Raw genomic sequence first — 19296 nt, forward strand, 5'->3', positions numbered from 1 at the left:
AATATTAAAATCATATGTTACACAGGATCACAAGCCAGAAATTAATCTTTATAACAAGCCAACAAAATCTTGTCTAGACTGATTTTCCTGAAGCCATCAATAACATTTAACTACAATGTTGCACTTAGGCATTTCCAGGTGGTCATGGCTGTACATTTATGCAACATGAAACAGCGATAGAAGAAATGAATCTCAATCCGATTCGTTGATCTGCTACAGTATTTCTTCATGTTACTCCGACACCCGACACCCGACACCTTAAAAAATTCTCTACACTGATGGTCATTATGCAGTTCCAGGCTTTGGTCACCAGATGATGCCATGGAGCAAGTTTCTGAACACTCAACCACTATGTTATCTACTCGAAATGAGATAACTTGTTAAACATAAAATGGATTTGAGGCTGGTATCTTAATTATTCTGCCTTTTATATATTCCATTCTTTGATCACTTATTATTGAGGTAGCACCCTATGGAGTGTGTAATTCCCTCTAAACCCAACTGCAAATACTTCTGTTCTGAGGAAGGGTCACTGGACCCAAAACGTTAACTCTGTTTTTTCCTTCACAGATGCTGCCAGACCTGCTGAGCTTTTCCAGCAATTTCGGTTTTTGTTCCTGATTTATAGCATCCGCAGTTCTTTTGGTTTTTATTGCAAATATTTCTAGGTCCATTACTAGGGCAGCTACAATCAACCTTAAACCCACTCAGTGTATCAACAGCTCCTTAGCATTTTGTCAGGGCTCTACACAGCTCAACATCACCCTCACAAAGGCAATGATGCCCACATCTAGCAAATGAATTTAAACAAAAATCAGATATTAAAATAACATGTTAAACATACGTGAAATAACATGATTAAATTGCTGGGCAAGCTAATGGAGCTAAAGGTAGACAAGTCTGCTGGCCCTGATGAAATGCATTCACTAAAAGAGGTGATGGGGGAAAGAGCAAATGCACTAGTAATTATTTACCAAAATTCACTGGACTCTGGGGTGGTTCCCGCAGATTGGAAAACAGCCAATGTGATGCCACTGTTTAAAAAAGGAAGTAGACAAAAAGCAGGTAACTATAGGCCAGTTAGCTTAACTTCGGTAGTGGGGAAAATGCTTGAATCTATCATTAAGGAAGAAATAGCAAGACATCTGGATATAAATTGTCCCATTGGGAACACCCAGCATGGGTTCATGAAGGGTAGGTCATGTTTAACTAATTTGGTGGAATTCTTTGAGGACATTACTTGCATGCTGGACAATGGGGAACCTGTGGATGTGGTGTATCTGGATTTCCAGAAGGCATTTGACAAGGTGCCACACCAAAGGCTGCTACATAAGATAAAGTTGCACGGTATTACAGGTAATGTACTGGCATGGATAGAGGATCGGTTGACCAGTAGAAAGCAAAGAGTAGGGGTAAATGGATGTTTTTCTGGTTGGCGGTCAGTGGCTAGTGGTGTGCCTCAGGGATCAGTGTTGGGACCGCAATTGTTTACAATTTACATAGATGATTTGGAGTTGGGGACTAAGTGTGGTGCGTCAAAATTTGCAGATGACACTAAGGTGAGTGGTAGAGCAAAGTGTGCAGAAGACACTGAAAGTCTGCAGAGGGATATAGATAGTCTAAGTGAGTGGGCAAAGGTCTGGCAGATGGAGTAAAATGTTGATAAGTGTGAGGTCATCCATTTTGGTAGGAATAACAGCAAAATGGACTATGTTTTAAATGGTAAAAAATTGCAGCATGCTGCTATGCAGAGGGACTTGGGTGTCCTTGTGCATGAATCGCTGAAGGTGGGATTGCAGGTACAGCAGGTCATTAAAAAGGCAAATGGAATTTTGTCAGTCATTGCTAGAGGGATAGAGTTTAAAAACAGGGAGGCTAGGGTGCAGCTGTATAGTGTCCTGTTGAGGCCACACCTGGAGTACCGTGTGCAGTTTTGGCCTCCTTACTTGAGAAGGGATATACTAGCACTGGAGGGAGTGCAGAGGAGATTCACTCGGTTGATTCCAGAGTTGAGAGGGTTGGATTATGAGGAGAGACTGAGTAGACTGGGATTATACTCATTGGAATTCAGAAGAATGAGGGGAGATCTTATAGAAACATATAAGATTATGAAGGGAATAGATAAAGTGGAGGCAGGGAGGTTGTTTCCGCTAGCAGGTGAAACTAGGACTAGGGGGCATCGCCTCAAAATAAAGGGAAGCGGATGTAGGACTGAGGTCAGGAGGAACTTCTTCACCCAAAGGGTTGTGGAATTCCCTGCCCAGTGAAGTGGTTGAAGCTACCTCGTTGAATGTTTTTAAGGCAAGGCTAGATAAATTTTTGAACAGTAAAGGAATTAAGGGTTATGGTGAGTGGGCGGGTAAGTGGAGCTGAGTCTCAAAAAGATCAGCCATGATCTTATGAAATGGCGGGGCAGGCTCGAGGGGCCAGATGGCCTACTCCTGCTCCTAGTTCTTATGTTCTTATGTAAATGTAGCCATAACTTAGACTCTAAGTAAAACAGAAAATGTTGGAGAAACTCAGCAGATTTGGCAGCACATGAAGACAGATTCAGTTAAAATGGAGTCTGACTGAATTGTTCTTCTCAAAATGTTAATTCTGTTCTCTTTCCACGGTTGCTACCAGACCTGCTGAGCTTCTCCAGCACTTCTTTTAATTTCACATCCCCAGCATTCACAATACTTTGCTGTTATTCAACTACTTTATTTTAAAGGAGTTGCTCCAAGAAATCAAAGAAATGGGGAATGGAAAATAGATATTACTAACATGACTCAATGTCATTAGGTCAGGAATTATCTGCAGATAAGGAGTCAAGTATTTGAAACAACTTATGAAACAGATAGGTCAGAGGTTAAATATGATTTGGATTCACATCAAATTGCATTTGTGGCTGAAAACATAAATCAGGTCATGAGTATATTAGTTGCTGATTGATGCAATTGTGACAAACGAGGTTAAACACAAAATACTGCAGATACTGGAAATCTGAAACAAACACAGAGAAGGCTGGAGAAATTCAAGAGATCTGACAGCATTTGTGGGAGAGAAAAAGAGTTAACACTTCAAGTCCAACATGACTCTCCTTCAGAAGAATTCAGGTCATTGGACTCAAAACTTTAACTCTGTTTCTATTTCCACAGATGCTGCCAGACCTACTGAATTTCTCCAGTAACTTCTGCTTTTGTGAATTATAACATTGATCATTTTTCGTGGTGTCTCAATGAAAATCTGGTCCATTGAGCCAGCTCTGTCATTCAAGATCATAGCTGATCTTTGCATGGACTCAGCTCCACTTACTCGCGCTCACCATAACCCTTAATTCCTTTGCTGTTCAAAAATCTATCTTTGCCTTAAAAACATCCAATGAGGTAGCCTCAACTGTTTCACTGGGCAGGGAATTCCACAGATTCACAACCCTTTGGGTGAAGAAGTTCCTCCTGACATCAGTCCTGAATCTGCTTCCCCTTATTTTAAGGCTATGTCCCCTAGTTCTAGTTTCATTTGCCTTTGGAAACGACCTTCCTACTTCTATACTATCTATTCCCTTCATAATTTTTAATGTTTCTGTAAGATCCCTCCCATTCTTCTAAATTCCAGTCAGTACAGTCCCAGTCTACTCAATGCTGCTCCTTGACAAGGGAGACAAGAAAGTAAGAGCGGTGGAGAGCATATTAGCTGTTGAAACTACTTGATGCTTTTGACATGGTATTTTATTTGACTAAGATCTTGGAAGAGATGTTCTATGTAAAAGGGACTGAAGAACAACACAATAGAATGTTACATAAATAATCGGTCTTTGTGGATAACATACAGTATCCAAAACTTGAAAGTGAGAAAGGCTCAGGATGGATATAATCAGTTTAAAGCAGATGCTTGAGAGGAGAAAACAATCTCTAAGCTTAGGCGGGTAGACAAATACTAGTCATCTACTGTCCGATCGATTCAGTAAGAGGAATGTCTCAACAGAAAAATTACTGAAGGATCTCGAAAAAAGGCACTTCACCATGTACCGGCGGGAATATAAAATTGAGATTTTTACATCTATTGAATTTTTTATGAATACAATTTGTTTTCTTAAAAGAAAGCAAGCCTGTCAGAGTTGTAAGAGTCAAACAGATCAGCTACAAAATTCGTCGAGAGCTGGTGATGTGCATTGGATCTTGTATTTAAAAGTGGATCTTACCCCGTTGAGTGCTTCTACATAGCAAAGGGAAAGGTGGAAGCTAATATCAGTTCTGAACTACAGATTTACAAAAACCAATGCTCCCTCGAAGCTGCACAGCCAAGCAGCCACTCAAAGGTTCCACACACACTGGTCGTGCACAACATATTGATATCCACTTTTGGAAGTCGCTCCACACACAGTGAACAATAAAATCAGAGGAAAACAATGAATAAAATCTTTACAAATCTCATGAATTTTTTTTTTGCTGCCTAATTTAATATACTGTTATCAGTGTGTGAAACAGCTCTGAGGTTCACCAATCTTCACTCAAAGACATGGATTCCATGTAACATATGAATTGAGAAATGCAAGTCTTTTTGTTCACGGAAATACACATTGATTAAACTTGTACAAAGTCAACAAATCAATCATGAAGTACAATAAGGTAAACTTTCTGTTTCCGACACACCTCAGACGTGCACATCAGACAACTCTGCACAACCGAAGCATACAGTTATCAATGAAATTTCCTTTCTGTTGGTGCCAGAAGCAACCTGGCATAATGTTTATTCTTAAACACTATGACAGGAATGACTGCTGATGATCGAGACTGATGGTAGAAGGTGTGCAAAAGATTAACATGTTCATACAAAACTAGCACAGAAAAGGATCTGAGTTTATTGGGAAAACCTCAAGGCCTCACTAGCTACTTACTTCATTGGTTCTGAGCAGACTGCTCCCCCCACCTTGCAGCAAGGGAAGAAAATCCAGGCACAATATTTCACAAGACAGCAACTTCCTCTACGCCAGACTAATGCACTCAAACTTAAATAATAATACAATGATAAGCACAGAATGAAAACAAATCAGTAAATCATATCAGTACCTTAAGCTCTTTCAAAAAGTACCTGGATCTGCACCTCAAATGCAGGGTTATGGGCCATGTGCAGGAAGATTGGATTAGAAAGGGCCTCTGGGGGTCTTTGGGTTGGCATGGACAAGATGGGCCAAATTACCCCCCCCTTGTGTTATAATATTTTTTGACCATAGAAACCTAAAAATGAATCAGTTTAATTGCACCGCCCAGCTTATTGTCCATAGTCCTCTAAGTTAAAGCAGTACATCCGTGTCTTTTTATTTTCCGAGGTTTTTTTCTCATAAACACAAAGGCAAACAGTAAGTTCCAAAACTTAACCACCTTGAGTGAAAAATAACTCAACTTTCATCTCATACATGTACAAAATATTTTACAACCAGACTTTATACTTACTGATCATCAGACGCCACTTCCGCCACCTCCAGCGAGATGCCTCCACCAGACACATATTCCCCTCCCCTCCCTTGTCCGCCGCCACCGGGACCGTTCCCTCTGGGACACCCTAGTCCACTCTTCCTTCACGTCCAACACCCCCTTACAGCCCCACAGCACCTTCCCTTGCAACCAGCAAGGGTGCAACACCTGCCCATTCACTTCCTCCCTCCCCACTATCCAAGGGCCCAAACATAACTGCCAGATGAAGCAACACTTCACCTGCACTTCCCAGAATCTAGTCTACTGCATTCGCTGCTCACAATGTGGTCTCCTCTACATTGGGGGAAAATGTAGTGTAGTCTGGGTGACAGCTTTGCAGAACATTTACATTCTGTTCACAAAAAAGACCCTGAGCTACTTGCTGCCTGCCACTTCAACACACCCCCTGTTCCCTGGCCAACATCTCTGGCTTGCTGCAGTGTTCCAGCAAAGCTCAACACAAGCTGGAAGAACAACACATCATTTTCCGCTTGGGGACCCTGCAGCCCTCCAGACTCAATGTCGAGTTCAATAATTTTAGGGCCTAAACTCTCCCATGTCTTAGCCCTCTATCCCACACACCAGGCCTTGCCATTACACACCACCTATTGTTAGTCCCCATTAACAGCTCTCCACCCTTCGAGCCAGATCGTTATCAACTCCTTCGTCTATCCAACTGCTCTTCTCTCACTTCAGGCTCTATCCTATCGTTTACTCCCTACCCCATCCCCTCCTTATTTTCAGTATCTAAGCCTACATTTTCCCAGCTACCATCAGTTCTGAGGAAGGGTCACCAGACTCGAAAAGTTAACTCTGATTTTTTTTTCCCTACAGATGCTGACAGACCTGCTGAGCTTTTCCAGAAACTTCTGTTTTTGTTTATACTTACTGACCTCTCTGATAACAGAAATTGTTCTTTCCTATTCACTGCATCTCAACCAGTGGCCAGAGTGTGGTCAGCACACGAATGTTGATACTCAAAGTTCCTCCACATAGTCTGCAGGAGGATGGTGTGGTCAACCACATTAAAATCTACAAACAGGTTCAACAGTACAAGGAGAGAAAGTTTACCTTTGTCACAGACAAAGGATCTATTTATGATTTTGATTCATTCCCCTAAAGCTAAGATCAGAACAGTCCCTCCCTTGTTATACTTAGCACCTACTGACTATAAACGTACTGAATACATTAAGAATTCTGCGACCTCTTTACCTTTTATGAATAGTTAATAGATTAGTTAAAAAGCCCCAATTATTGCCCTTCTTTTTCACTACCACAGCAAGTTTCCTCCATATTTTCTCAATCTCCCTCAAACTGCTTGGAGGTCCACAAAACGTATATCAGTATCCAACAGTCGGATTATTCCTTTCCTCAGTTCAATATATTTGGCTTCATTTGATGCTGCTTCCAGGTGCCTGGGAATTGTTTGCGTAACCAAGATTGTAAGAATCACATTTAATCTTTGTAAAATTGAAATTTGCCTATCCCATCGGAAACTCTGTAAGCAGCAATGTTCAGCTGTCTCTCTTTTTTTTCTTTAGTCAATTTGTTGTGATTGTTGTGATATCATACCTCTGTGTCCTCAGCTCATCTCCGTTACTCACCAGACGCCTTGCTGAAGTACATATCACAAATCACTGAATAGGACTCCAGCTAGTACAGCTGGTACAGGTTCTATCTTTGCTGAAACTAGTTTCAAAGCCCCTCAAATCTAAAGGTCTTCCCTCTGCAGCATTGTTCCGTGCCACTCAAGTCACCCACACTGTCCTTCTCTACTGTATTCATTTGCACGTGACACTAAGTGTAATTTGGAGATACTACCTTTGCGAACTCCTCTGGGTACTCTGGTTTCCTCCCACAGTCCAAAGGCGTGCAGGCTAGGTGAATTGGCCATGCTAAATTGCCCATAGCATTCAGGGATGTGTAGATTAGGTGGGTTATAGGGGCATGGTTCTGGGTGGGATACTGAGGGTCGGTGTGGACTTGTTGGGCCAAAAGACCTCTTTCCACACTGTAGGGATTCAATGATTAATTTTCAATTTCTTCTCTCGCTCTCCGAAATCTGCATGGAAGGCCTTACTCCACTTTCAAACCATGTCATTAGTATGGTCTACTATCTCTATTTTCTCCACTTTTAATGCCAGAAAATTCAGCAGACATTCAGTGACAGCCCTGACCCTGACATAAAGGAGACACACCATCCATTTGTTTCCATAACCATTAAATCCCATACAATTACTGCTTTCTTGACCCTCCTCCTCCCCAACACATACCATGCTGTCAACTTGGCTCTGATTGATAAAGTTGATAGTTCCTCAGGAAACTACAATATCAAAACTTAAGAAGTGAGTACAAATTTTTTTTTGGGGGATGGGGGAGATACACTCAGGGGACCCCTACATTATCCACTGCTGCTTGGCTGTACAGCAGTCACCTTGTCTCTCTCTGCCTGCGCACCAGGAAGCTGCAGCATAACTACATCCAGAAACTTACAACCCTTTGAATTCTGAGCTATCACATCACAGATAGCTCAGAAAAGGTTCGCTAGTCCAATTCAAAGGATGAAGGAGTTGCCTTATGAGAAAAGGCTGTGCTCATCAGTATTTGAAGTTTAAAAAGAATGCAGTTGAGGGAAGTTAATGGTGAGAGGTTGTTTCCCCTCATGGGGGAATCTAGGCTTAAAGTACATAGTTTTAGAGTAACGGGCTGCCCAATTATGACAGAGTTGAGAAGGAGCTTTTCAATGAGCACCACACATTTCTAGAATAATCTGGCCAAGAGCTCTAGGAACTAAAAAATAGAGCTTAATCAAAGATAAGGTTGAGAGACGCTTGACTTATGAAGAGAGTCAAAAAGTTGTCAGGAAGATGGGGAAAATGCAGTTGAGACCAAGATCAACCATGACCTTACTGAAAAGCAGAGCAGCTCAAGGAATCATATACCCTACACCTCTCCCTATTTCTTATGCTCTTACAACGATGCTGAAACTCACTCTCTGCTCCCTCTTACCTCCGGCTCACCACCCCTCACCCTGCAATCTACCGGTGCCTACCCGACACACGCTGCATTTGTTCAGGTTGGTGGCTTTCCTCCATCTTCTTTAGCAATAAGAGATGGGCAATAAAATTGGCTTCGCCAGCAACGCTCACATCTCACAAATTTAAAAAAACTGTCAAAATCCACTTGAGGCAACAAGCAGAAAAATCATTTGGACAAAGAAGTTAAACTGACCAGTCACTTGCAATGGCTGCATGTGGCAAGCCTGCAGATCATGAAAACAGTGAGACCAGAAGAATTGACACCAGGAGATCTTTACAATGACTCATCTGGATTCAATCCAACCATCTCACAACTGGCTCTGAAAAAAATTTATTTTAACCTGAAAATTGTTCGTCAGCTATTACACTTTCAGCCTAATCACAGGTACTCCAGATCTATGTATCCCGCTCTAGCTCAGGAGAAAACCACAAACAGAAGCTCAGCACAGGCAAGTACCATGATTGGCCATAGTCTAAAAGATTCTAAATCTCTATACGTTTTGGCCTCAGCTGTTTTAGAATAGTCAGATCCCCCATCAGAGATGATACATGCAGCAAGAGTAGGTGGGTACTTCTTAAATTACACAAACGTAAAAGGCATTTAAGAGTGAAAATCATATCAAGCAAAGAGCAATAGCCAATACAATAGATAAAGCTCAAATACACCAAATTAAGTGCGAGACATCTGAAGATTCATCTTCTGAAAAAAAAACAATTTTCACGATGAATTTGATTTACTCTTAAGTAACTGAAAATCGCGAAAAAAGGTCTCTGGTGGTCCAGTGGAAGTGACCCTTCTCCTAAGCCCCACCTGCGCCAGAAGGGTGTAATAACATTTCTGAAGAGGTTGATTAGAAAAGTTAACATTTCAGTCCCAGAAATGATACATCCTGAGATGTGATATTGCTAACTACTGCTTTTCACAGGAACATGACAGGTTAAATTTTAAGACAATCATTATATTTTAAAATGTAAAGAAAATTTTCAGTTTGAGTTCTTAAAACTAACTTCACAAGCACTTATGACCATCACCTCTAACTGTACTAACATCAAACAATAAAAGGTACAAAGCAAATCATAATCTGACTTCTACATCCTATATTCAAGAACTGTACAAGTAGAATGCATTCCAAAAAAAATCATGGTCAATACAAATTCACATAATACTTGTTGTACCATCATACAATCTTATTTATCTGCACTTATTAGTTACAATACAGTTGATTTCCAAGTGCACAACATATGTCACAGCATCAAGTAAACTCATACATTGTATCTGCACCAACTTTGGTACTAACTCTTCAAGAAAAACTACACCGACTTTAGGACAGGACTTCAAACATGCTTTCACTTAAGCACATAATTGTTGCAACACTGACCAAATCTAAAATGTTGTTGAGCAGACCACTCACCTTTCCCCTACGCCCATTGCCTCCATCCTGGTCCTCCCACTGCCAGTCCACTCCGCGCACCACTCGTGCACCTGCAAAAATCCCTCTTGCAGTTATCTTCTTCGACTTTCGTCGAGACTCCAACAAAACTCTAATCAAAAGGAAAATTAAAATTAAATTCTTAAGAAAAAGTATACTTGATTTCCACACACCCAGAAAGGCGTCACTTTGTACGCCACTTTCCTTGCTAACTTATTCCATTAAGTATCAAGTGTCTTCTCTTTAGGTCTCCTTAGGTCGCAAACATAGTTAAAATAGCATTCAGTTAGGCCAAATCAAAATTAGTATCATGTCTGAATCTTAATTTTAGATTTCCTTGTATTTTGAATTATCCAATTTTCATCAAACAAGTCCAAAAATCAACGTAACAACTACCCTCTGTCTTATATGTCCAAACCAATTTTATAACCAACTTGCCAAGTCATCATGGATTCTAAACAACTTCATCTTTTGGATCAGGCTACCATGAGGGACCTTATCAAATGCTTTTGTAAAGTCCATGTACACAACATCTACTGCTCTATCCTCATCAATCAGATTTGTCACTTCCTCAAAAAGCTCAAGTTTGAGATAAGACCACCCCACATAAAGCTATGCTGACTTTCCCTAACACGAAGTTCGCAGATAACAAGAAAGTTGGAGGAGTTGTGGAAAGTGGAGCAGATTATCAAAAGATACAGAAGGATTATAGATCAGTTGTAAAGTTGGGTAGAGAAATGGCAGATGGATTTTAATTCTGACAAGCGTGAGATGATCCATTTTAGGAGGTCAAACGCAAGAGGAAAGTACACTGTAAATGGCAAGACCCATGGAGCATTTTCAGAAAGATCTTGGGATGCAAGTCCATAACTCCCTTAAAGTGGCAATACAAGTAGATAAGGTGGTAAAAGAGTAAGGCATTCTTGTTTTCATTGGTTGTGGCATTGAGCACAAAAGTTAGCAATCATACTGCAGCTGTACAAGACTTTAATTAAGCCACAATTGAAGTCGTGTGTGCAGTTCTGGTTGCCACACTATAGGAAGGACATGAAGGCTTTGGAGAGGGTGTAAGAGAGGTTTACCAGGACGTTAATGGGATTGGAGTGTATTTGCTTTAAGGAGAGAACAGAATAGAATCTATAGAGTGTGGAAACATGCCATTCGGCCCAACAGGTCCACACCAACCCTCTGAAGAGTATCCCACCCAGACCCATCCCCCCACCCTTTCCCTGTAACCCTACATTACCCATGGCTAACGCACCTAACCTACACATTCCTGAATGCTATGGGCAACTTACCATGGCCAATCCATCTAACTTATACATCTTTGGACTGTAGGAGGAAACTGGGGCACCTAGCAGAAACCCATGCAGACTCAGGGAGGGCATTCAAACTCCTCAATGATGAAGGGTCCCAGCCCAAAACATTGACTTTCCTGTTCCTCTGATGCTTCCTGACCTGCTGTGTGCCTCCAGCTCCACACCACGTTGACTCTGACTCCAGCATCTGCAGTTCTTGCTATCTCTAAAATTATGACAGGCGTGGATAGATTTTCTGAGATTGGAAATGTCAAATACTAGGGGACATAGGTTCAAGGTAAGGGGGGAGAAATTTAAAGGCGCCATAGAGTCATGCAGCATGAAATAGATCCTTCGGTCCAACTCGTCCATGACAACCAGGTTTCCCAAACTAAACTAGACCCATTTGCTTGTGTTAGGCCCATATCCCTCTAAACCTTTCCTATTCTGTCCAATATTTTTTAAATGTTGTAACTGTACCTGCTTCTACCACTTCTTCAAGCAGTTCATTCCACATACAAACCACCCTCTGTTTGAAAAATTTGCCCCTCAGGTCCCTTTTAAATCTTTCTTCTCTAACCTTAAAATTATGCATCCTAGTTTTGAACTCTCATACCCTAGGGAAAATACCTTTGCAATTCACCTTACCAATGCCCCTCATGCTTTCATCAACTTCTATTAAGGTCACCCCTCAACCTCCTACACTCCAATGAATGAAGTCCCAGCCTATGCAGCCTCCTCTTCTAACTCAAACCTTTCAGTCCCAGTAACATCCTTGTAAATCCTTTCTGCACCCTTTCTAATATAATATCCTTCCTTTTATAGCAGTGCAACCAGAACTGTACACAGTACTCCAAAAGTGGTCGCACCAATGTCCTGCACAGTTGCAACATCATGTTTCAACTCCTACATTCAATGCTCTGACCAACGAAAGCAGCATGCCAAACTCCTCCTTCACCAACCACCTTGTCTACTTGTGACACCATTTTCAAGTTCTGCCCTGGTTTGTCTTATCAAAACACAAAACCTCACATTTATCTAAATTAAACTCCATCTGCCATCCCTCAGCCCACTGGCACAGTTAATCAAGATCCTGTTGTACTCTCCGATAAACTTTTTTAATGTCCACGATACCACCAATTTTGGTGTCATCTGCATGCTTCCTGTATTCTCATCCAAATCATGTGTATAAATGACAAACAACAATGCAGAACCCTGCTGGTCACAGGCCTACAGTCTGAAAAACAATGCTCCTCCACCACTCTCCTTCCCATCAAGCAAGCATAGGCAGAGACTATAGCCATGTTTAAGAGACATTTAGACAGGGAATGGTGCCATATGGACCGGGTGCAGACAGATGGGATTAGTTCAGAACAGCATCATGGTCGGCACAGGCATGGTGGGCCAAAGGGCCCGTTTCTGTGGTTCTATGTTTTATATTAATAAATGACCAGGATATTCTGTTCCTGAATATACAAACCCCCTTCTTTTTTAGCATTATTGTGAAATTTGCTATTTCACAGCTTCCCAAGAACCACTGATTAAAAGGGAGAAAGGTCAGATGCTCTTTGGTGACAGTGGTTCTATGACTTCAAATCAATTTGGAATATGAAAACATGTTTAAAAGGTGAATTAGCTCTAATCCCTGAATTCAAACAGAATGACATTCTCAACTGGATCATATTTCTTTAACACGCAATTGTCTGGATGCATTAATCGTGGACTCTTGCACACAGAACAGACAGACAGGCCAATTTTAAGCCTTAGTCAGTGGCAATAACAATTCATTCAAAAGCAGGTTCCCACTTCATTACAAGAAGTTTCCACATGGATACTAGTTAAGTTATTTGAGCATATTAAACAGTATTAGCAAATAATGTCAACTAAGTGAAACTTGGGTCAGATCACCAATATTCTTAAGAATGAGTGTCACAATGCGGTGGCAACACACCAAGATCTGCACTGAGAATTTAAAAAGATAATTTCTGAAAAAGGACAAATTAAAAAAATAAATATGAATTAGTGCTGACATTTCAGATTATCACATGGGTGAAAAGTCAGTTTGCACAATCTAATAGATCTGACCAATACAGCTATCATACACATACAGCTTTCACATTTAAAATAACCAAGTCTGCTATAATTCTTGGGACAAAATCCTGGAACTCCCTCCCAAATGGCATTGTGGGTTTACCTATTGCAAACTGATCGCAGTTCGAGAAGGCAGCTTACCACCACCTTCTCAAAGGCGATTAGGGACAGGCAATAAATACTGGCCCAGACAGTGACATGCACATTCCTGACTGAATCAGATACTTAAGTAGACATTATCTGCATGCAGACATCATTAATGAGTATTGGAAACTGATGTAACCAGAAATGGAAGATCACATCAGAGTTGAGCTTAAACCTGTCTCATTCAAAATGTGCATACTATGAATCTATTGGATAAATGGTGACACTGCGTAGAAACATTTGGTCAATATTCCCTCCCCTAACCAAAAGGTCACAAAAGCTGAATGTCGTGGCCCAATCACCAACTCAGGGCAGCCAACTTAACAGGGCAGGAATTAATCTTTGGGCACTGGTGGTCTATATAGCCCAGTTACTCACTAAATAAACTGATTGCACCGATTTTACTTCAAAAATAATGCCATGATCTAACCATTAAAGCAGGCTGTAGAACACTGAACTCGCACTGCAGAAAAATCAGACTAAAGGTTCTTATCATAAAGAAGCTACAATTCTTCTGTAAACTTACCTCTCACTACCAGGAATGGTGATCCTATAGAACCTGTGCCTCAGGTGGTGCTTATCGCCATGGTAACAAACTGTACAAAGGTCATAATTGGTACACTCTGCACACTTCCAACGAATGCCAATAATCGGTTGCTGACGACATGTATCACACATTGTCCCATCATGTTTGATCCCTTTTTATAAAGGAGATGAAATAAGAGGAAGTTAGCAAAGTTCCAGTGTAAATTAAGACAATTTGTCTTGTTCTTAATCCAAGTGTCCAGATATACTTTGTTGGACCTGATGGTTCTCTTCACAAGTTAGGAAGACAGTAAAAGGAGCAGCCCATTGAGCCCTTCAAGTCACTCAATTAGGTCTGATCTGATCTTACAATGTTCGGTAACCCTTAGAATCCTCAACTAACAAAAATCTATGAATTAGTTCCAATTCAATTAGAATTGTTCTCAATGTCCTTCCGTCAATATGCAAGGAACACAAGACAATGCTCGTAATTTAACCCTTCTTGTCACAATTTCATTCTATGCTACATAGACCTGTAAATCCTTAATGAGGTGCAGTATCCTGAATGCAATACAATACTCCAGATAAGATCTAATTAAGCCTCAGTTTAGTCATAGCATAATATCTTTCCTTTTTTATTCTGCCTCTCATGAGATAAGCACAAACAGTCCAACAGCATTTTAAGTTTTGAATTTTGGAATCTGTCCAGTGATTTTTACATTTCAACCCCTCAATCTCAAAGACCCTCAGATCCCAGCTGCTCATTATTTAGAAAATATTGGTCAAGATGGGTCCAAAGTGAATGACCACACATTTTGCCCGCACTAAATTCCATTTGGCAGTCCACTTAATCTATCAACCACACCATGGAACGTTCTGATAGTTTTGCACATTGACTGCACCACCTAAGTATTCCCAACAAACTTAAATATATTCAGTCATCCAAGTCTTTTATGAATATAGACAAAACAATTGGTCCCAGAACATATCAGCAGGAGGATGACTAGTTATATCCTGTCAATTTGCGTACATACCCATTTTTGCTACTCTATCTGCTATATCTCCACTAATTTCATCCACAGTCCAAAAGGTTGCCCCAATTCAACATACTCCACTTACTGTTACAACCCTGTTAACAAAAAAGAGTTAACAGTTATGAACAGTTGAAAATATTAACACCCTCCCGTTCCACAGATGCTGCAAGACCTGTTGAGTTTCTACAGCATTCACCTGGTTCGTTTCAGATTTCCAGCATCCAAAGTATTTTGCTTTTATCCTTGACAACAAGGTGCAGGGCTGGATGAACACAGCAGGCCAAGCAGCATCATAGGAGCAGAGAGGCTGACGTTTCGGGCCTAGACCTTTCATCAGAAAAGGGGGAGGGGAAGGGGGTTCTGAAATAAATAGGGAGAGAGAGTGGGAGGTGGATAGAAGAGGGATAGAGGAGAGGATAGGTGGAGAGGAAACAAACAGGTCGAAGAGGCGGGGATGGAGCCAGTAAAGGTGAGTGTAGGTAGGGAGTTAGGAAGGGGATAGGTCAGTCCAGGGAGAACGGACAGGTCAAGGGGGCGGGATGAGGTTGGTCGGTAGGAGATGGAGGTGCGGCTTGAGGTGGGAGGAGGGGATAGGTGGGAGGAAGAACAGGTTAGGGAGGCAGGGACGAGCTGGACTGGTTTTGGGATGCGGTAGTGGGAGGGGAGATTTTGAAACTTGTGAAATCCACATTGATACCATTGGGCTGCAGGGTTCCCAAGCGGAATGAGTTGCTGTTCCTGCAACCTTCGGGTGGCATCGTTGTGGCACTGCAGGAGGCCCAGGATGGACATGTCGTCTGAGGAATGGGAGGGGGAGTTGAAATGGTTCACGACTGGGAGGTGCAGTTGTTTATTGCGAACCGAGCGTAGGTGTTCTGCAAAGCGGTCCCCGAGTCTCCGCTTGGTTTCCCCGATGTAGAGGAAGCCACACCGGGTACAGCGGATGCAGTACACCACATTGGCAGATATGCAGGTGAACATCTGCTTGATGTGGAAAGTCTTCTTGGTGCCTAGGATGGGGGTGAGTAAGGAGGTATGGGGGCAGGTGTAGCACTTCCTGCGGTTGCAGGGAAAAGTGCCGGGTATGGTGGAGCTGGAGGGGAGTGTGGAGCGGACAAGGGAGTCACGGAGAGAGTTGTCCCTCCGGAAAGCAGATAAGGGTGGGGAGGGAAAGATGTCTTTGGTGGTGGGGTCGGATTGCAGATGGCGGAAGTGTCGGAGGATGATGCGTTGGATCCGGAGGTTGGTGGGGTGGTACGTGAGGACGAGGGGGATTCTTTTTTGGTTCTTATTGCGTGGACGGGGTGTGAGGGATGAGGTGCGGGAGATGTGGGAGACACGGTTGAGGGCGTTCTCGACCACCGAGGAGGGGAAGTTACGGTCCTTGAAAAACGAGGACAACTGAGATGTACGGGAGTGGGCCCATCCTGGGCCTCCTGCAGTGCCACAACAATGCCACCCGAAGGTTGCAGGAACAGCAACTCATTCCGCTTGGGAACCCTGCAGCCCAATGGTATCAATGTGGATTTCACAAGTTTCAAAATCTCCCCTCCCCCCACCGCATCCCAAAACCAGTCCAGCTCGTCCCTGCCTCCCTAACCTGTTCTTCCTCCCACCTATCCCCTCCTCCCACCTCAAGCCGCACCTCCATCTCCTACCGACCAACCTCATCCCGCCCCCTTGACCTGTCCGTTCTCCCTGGACTGACCTATCCCCTTCCTAACTCCCTACCTACACTCACCTTTACTGGCTCCATCCCCGCCTCTTCGACCTGTTTGTTTCCTCTCCACCTATCCTCTCCTCTATCCCTCTTCTATCCGTCTCCCACTCTCTCCCTATTTATTTCAAAACCCCCTTCCCCTTCCCCTTTTCTGATGAAGGGTCGAGGCCCGAAACGTCAGCCTCTCTGCTCCTATGATGCTGCTTGGCCTGCTGTGTTCATCCAGCCCTGCACCTTGTTGTCTCGGATTCTCCAGCATCTGCAGTTCCTACTATCTTTGCTTTTATCCTTATTATGTTACCTCCTCAAAAAAAAGTCAAGGTGTGTTCAGTCATACTGTCCCAAATAAAAAGATTTTAACAATTTTCCCACAACTTATTCTCACCAAACAAGCCCATAAACATATCAGCTTATCTTTTACTCTTTTTAAATAGTACTGAAAACATTTACAGCACCTGTGTCCTCAGTCAAGGAATGGAATGGGAATTAAGCAGAAAGAACTCATGGGAATAGCAGTCCCCAGGATTTATACTTCTTTTGCTGTCCAATCCCCCACACGTTTTGAGTAGAACTTAAATGATAAGTCATACATACCAGCACTTGCTCAGTCCAAGTTATCTTTCACAAAGATTTCACAAACAAGAAAAAGTACAGATTTAAGCCAAACCATGTTTGACATTACACCATATGAGACACTAGTTAATTGTGCACAATCCGAAGAAAAGTGTGTTGGTGAACTGGGCTTGTTTCCACTGCAGAAACTCAAACCAGTTCTTTCAGAAGTTCTATGCAGAAAAAGTTCCAGATTTTTGTAATGCCGTATTTGAATAACAAAAAAATTAAGCAAGTCATTTCAGTTAAATTCTACTTGCAAAGCAAACCATTAGGTACAAATTGATCAATGCTAGAGATAAGTTGGGAGATGAGACGGAACCTTGGAGGGGATGGAGGAATAAACAATTTTGCACTTTAAACTTGAATAAATTTAGCTTTCACAACAGAAGAAATTACTAAAATTAGACGTATTTCTGGACCCACAAGTACATTTCTGGTTAACTGCCACTTAACAGCGAGATTGGGATTGCTCTTGCTTTCAATTACTGATTGCAGCCCGCATGTCAAGAATCAGTGTTAACATTTTTTTTTCCCCTGAGGTAGGACTGGCATTCTGAACAGAAAGCCTGCTAACAAAAACAAAGCTGGAAAAAGCTCAGCAGGTCTGGCAGCATCTGTGAAGGAAAAAACAGAGTTAACATTTCAGGTCTGGTGACCCATCCTCAGAAAGCCTGCTAAACCTAGGTAGGAAGCCAATTAAACCATCATCCAAGGACACAGTTTCAACCAAGGCACCAACTGCAGTTTGAAAATCCTAACTCAGACTAAATTTCATAGAATATGCAAAAAATAATTTATAACAAATTTTCCAGGAAGTAGATCTTTAAGTTGATACCATCGTGTGTTATGGACCACACCAGACCCCATCAAAATATTTTAAGGTAGCGTAGACCCCAACTATATTTGCCTTTAAAATGAGAAAAAAAAAAGTGCTATTTTTCAGATGGAATTCAACTGGGCAAACTACTCGATATTAAGCAAAACACAATTTATTCAAACACTATAGTAAAAATAGAGCTAAAGAAAGAACTTAGAATAACTTAATTCTATTGGAACACTTAACAGAACAGTAGATGCATTAACAATAACAAATTAACTGTTCCAATATAGTAACATCTCATAAAAATACCCTTTGACAAAAAGGCAAATTCAAAAAATATCTCGCCTCACGTGCAATCCAGCAGCCTAGGAAGAGAACCCCCAACTTTTGGCTGGGACCAAGAGAAGGAAAAATAGCTTCCATTTCTTCAAGCCCACAACAGCAACTACTTAAGCTAAACCTAAAAAACTAAAAAAAAAACTAGAAATCGTGATCTGAGACAGCTGGCCACACCCATTCAGGCTGCTTCTATTGTTTCTTTCAAAATACCCAAGGCCTCTCAAGTTGTTCATCTTCCCATAGACTACTCAGCACCTGTCCCCTAATCTCTCTTTAAAAGAAACCAGGACAAAACAGACCTCTTAAAACCACAGCATCATCACGCATGTCAGTCGGCGCAACATCGAGGGCCGAAGGGCCTGTACTGTGCTGTAATGTTCTATGTTCTATGCTTTAAAAAACCCTTGATGAATTGCAAGTCATAATCAGTAACTACAGATATAAACAAAACATTGTGAAAGTTTAGGAAAAGATATTTTCAGATGGAGTAACGAAAGGGTAAAGTTAGATTCATATTCTGGACTTTACACTCAATTAGGATGGAAGAGTAAAAAAATTCAGTTGTCTTACAAACTTAATATGCAGCTATTGACTTAGTTGAAGAAAGTAATCACAAAACTAAACTTGGAATGAGAAGGCTTGATATGCTATATGGCTGAATATTTTTCAAGTTCCATGACAACTGAGTCAATTGAAACTCCTGTACTAAGTGGAAGTTCTCTAATTTAACAACCTGACTACACTGTCGCTTTTTCTTCAGATCATGAGCTAAAGATGATATTAATA

The 19296-nt window shown here is 41.7% G+C and overlaps 1 protein-coding gene across 2 annotated transcripts in view; it reads right to left on the reverse strand.

Annotated features, from left to right (window-relative positions):
- The window catches only part of mib1 (MIB E3 ubiquitin protein ligase 1), a 140018-nt gene that overhangs the window by 110491 nt on the left and 10231 nt on the right, over positions 1-19296 (reverse strand). For both annotated transcript variants that reach the window (XM_048595680.1, XM_048595679.1), the window contains exons 2-3: positions 13984-14155; positions 9907-10036 (exon numbers count right to left, since the gene is read on the reverse strand). In XM_048595680.1, the coding sequence (XP_048451637.1) occupies positions 9907-10036; positions 13984-14155 (302 nt within the window). The remainder of the gene's footprint in view (positions 1-9906; positions 10037-13983; positions 14156-19296) is intronic.

Source organism: Rhincodon typus, chromosome 4 (genome assembly GCF_021869965.1).
Source record: "Rhincodon typus isolate 14 chromosome 4, sRhiTyp1.1, whole genome shotgun sequence".
Classification (NCBI taxonomy): Eukaryota; Metazoa; Chordata; class Chondrichthyes; order Orectolobiformes; family Rhincodontidae; genus Rhincodon; species Rhincodon typus.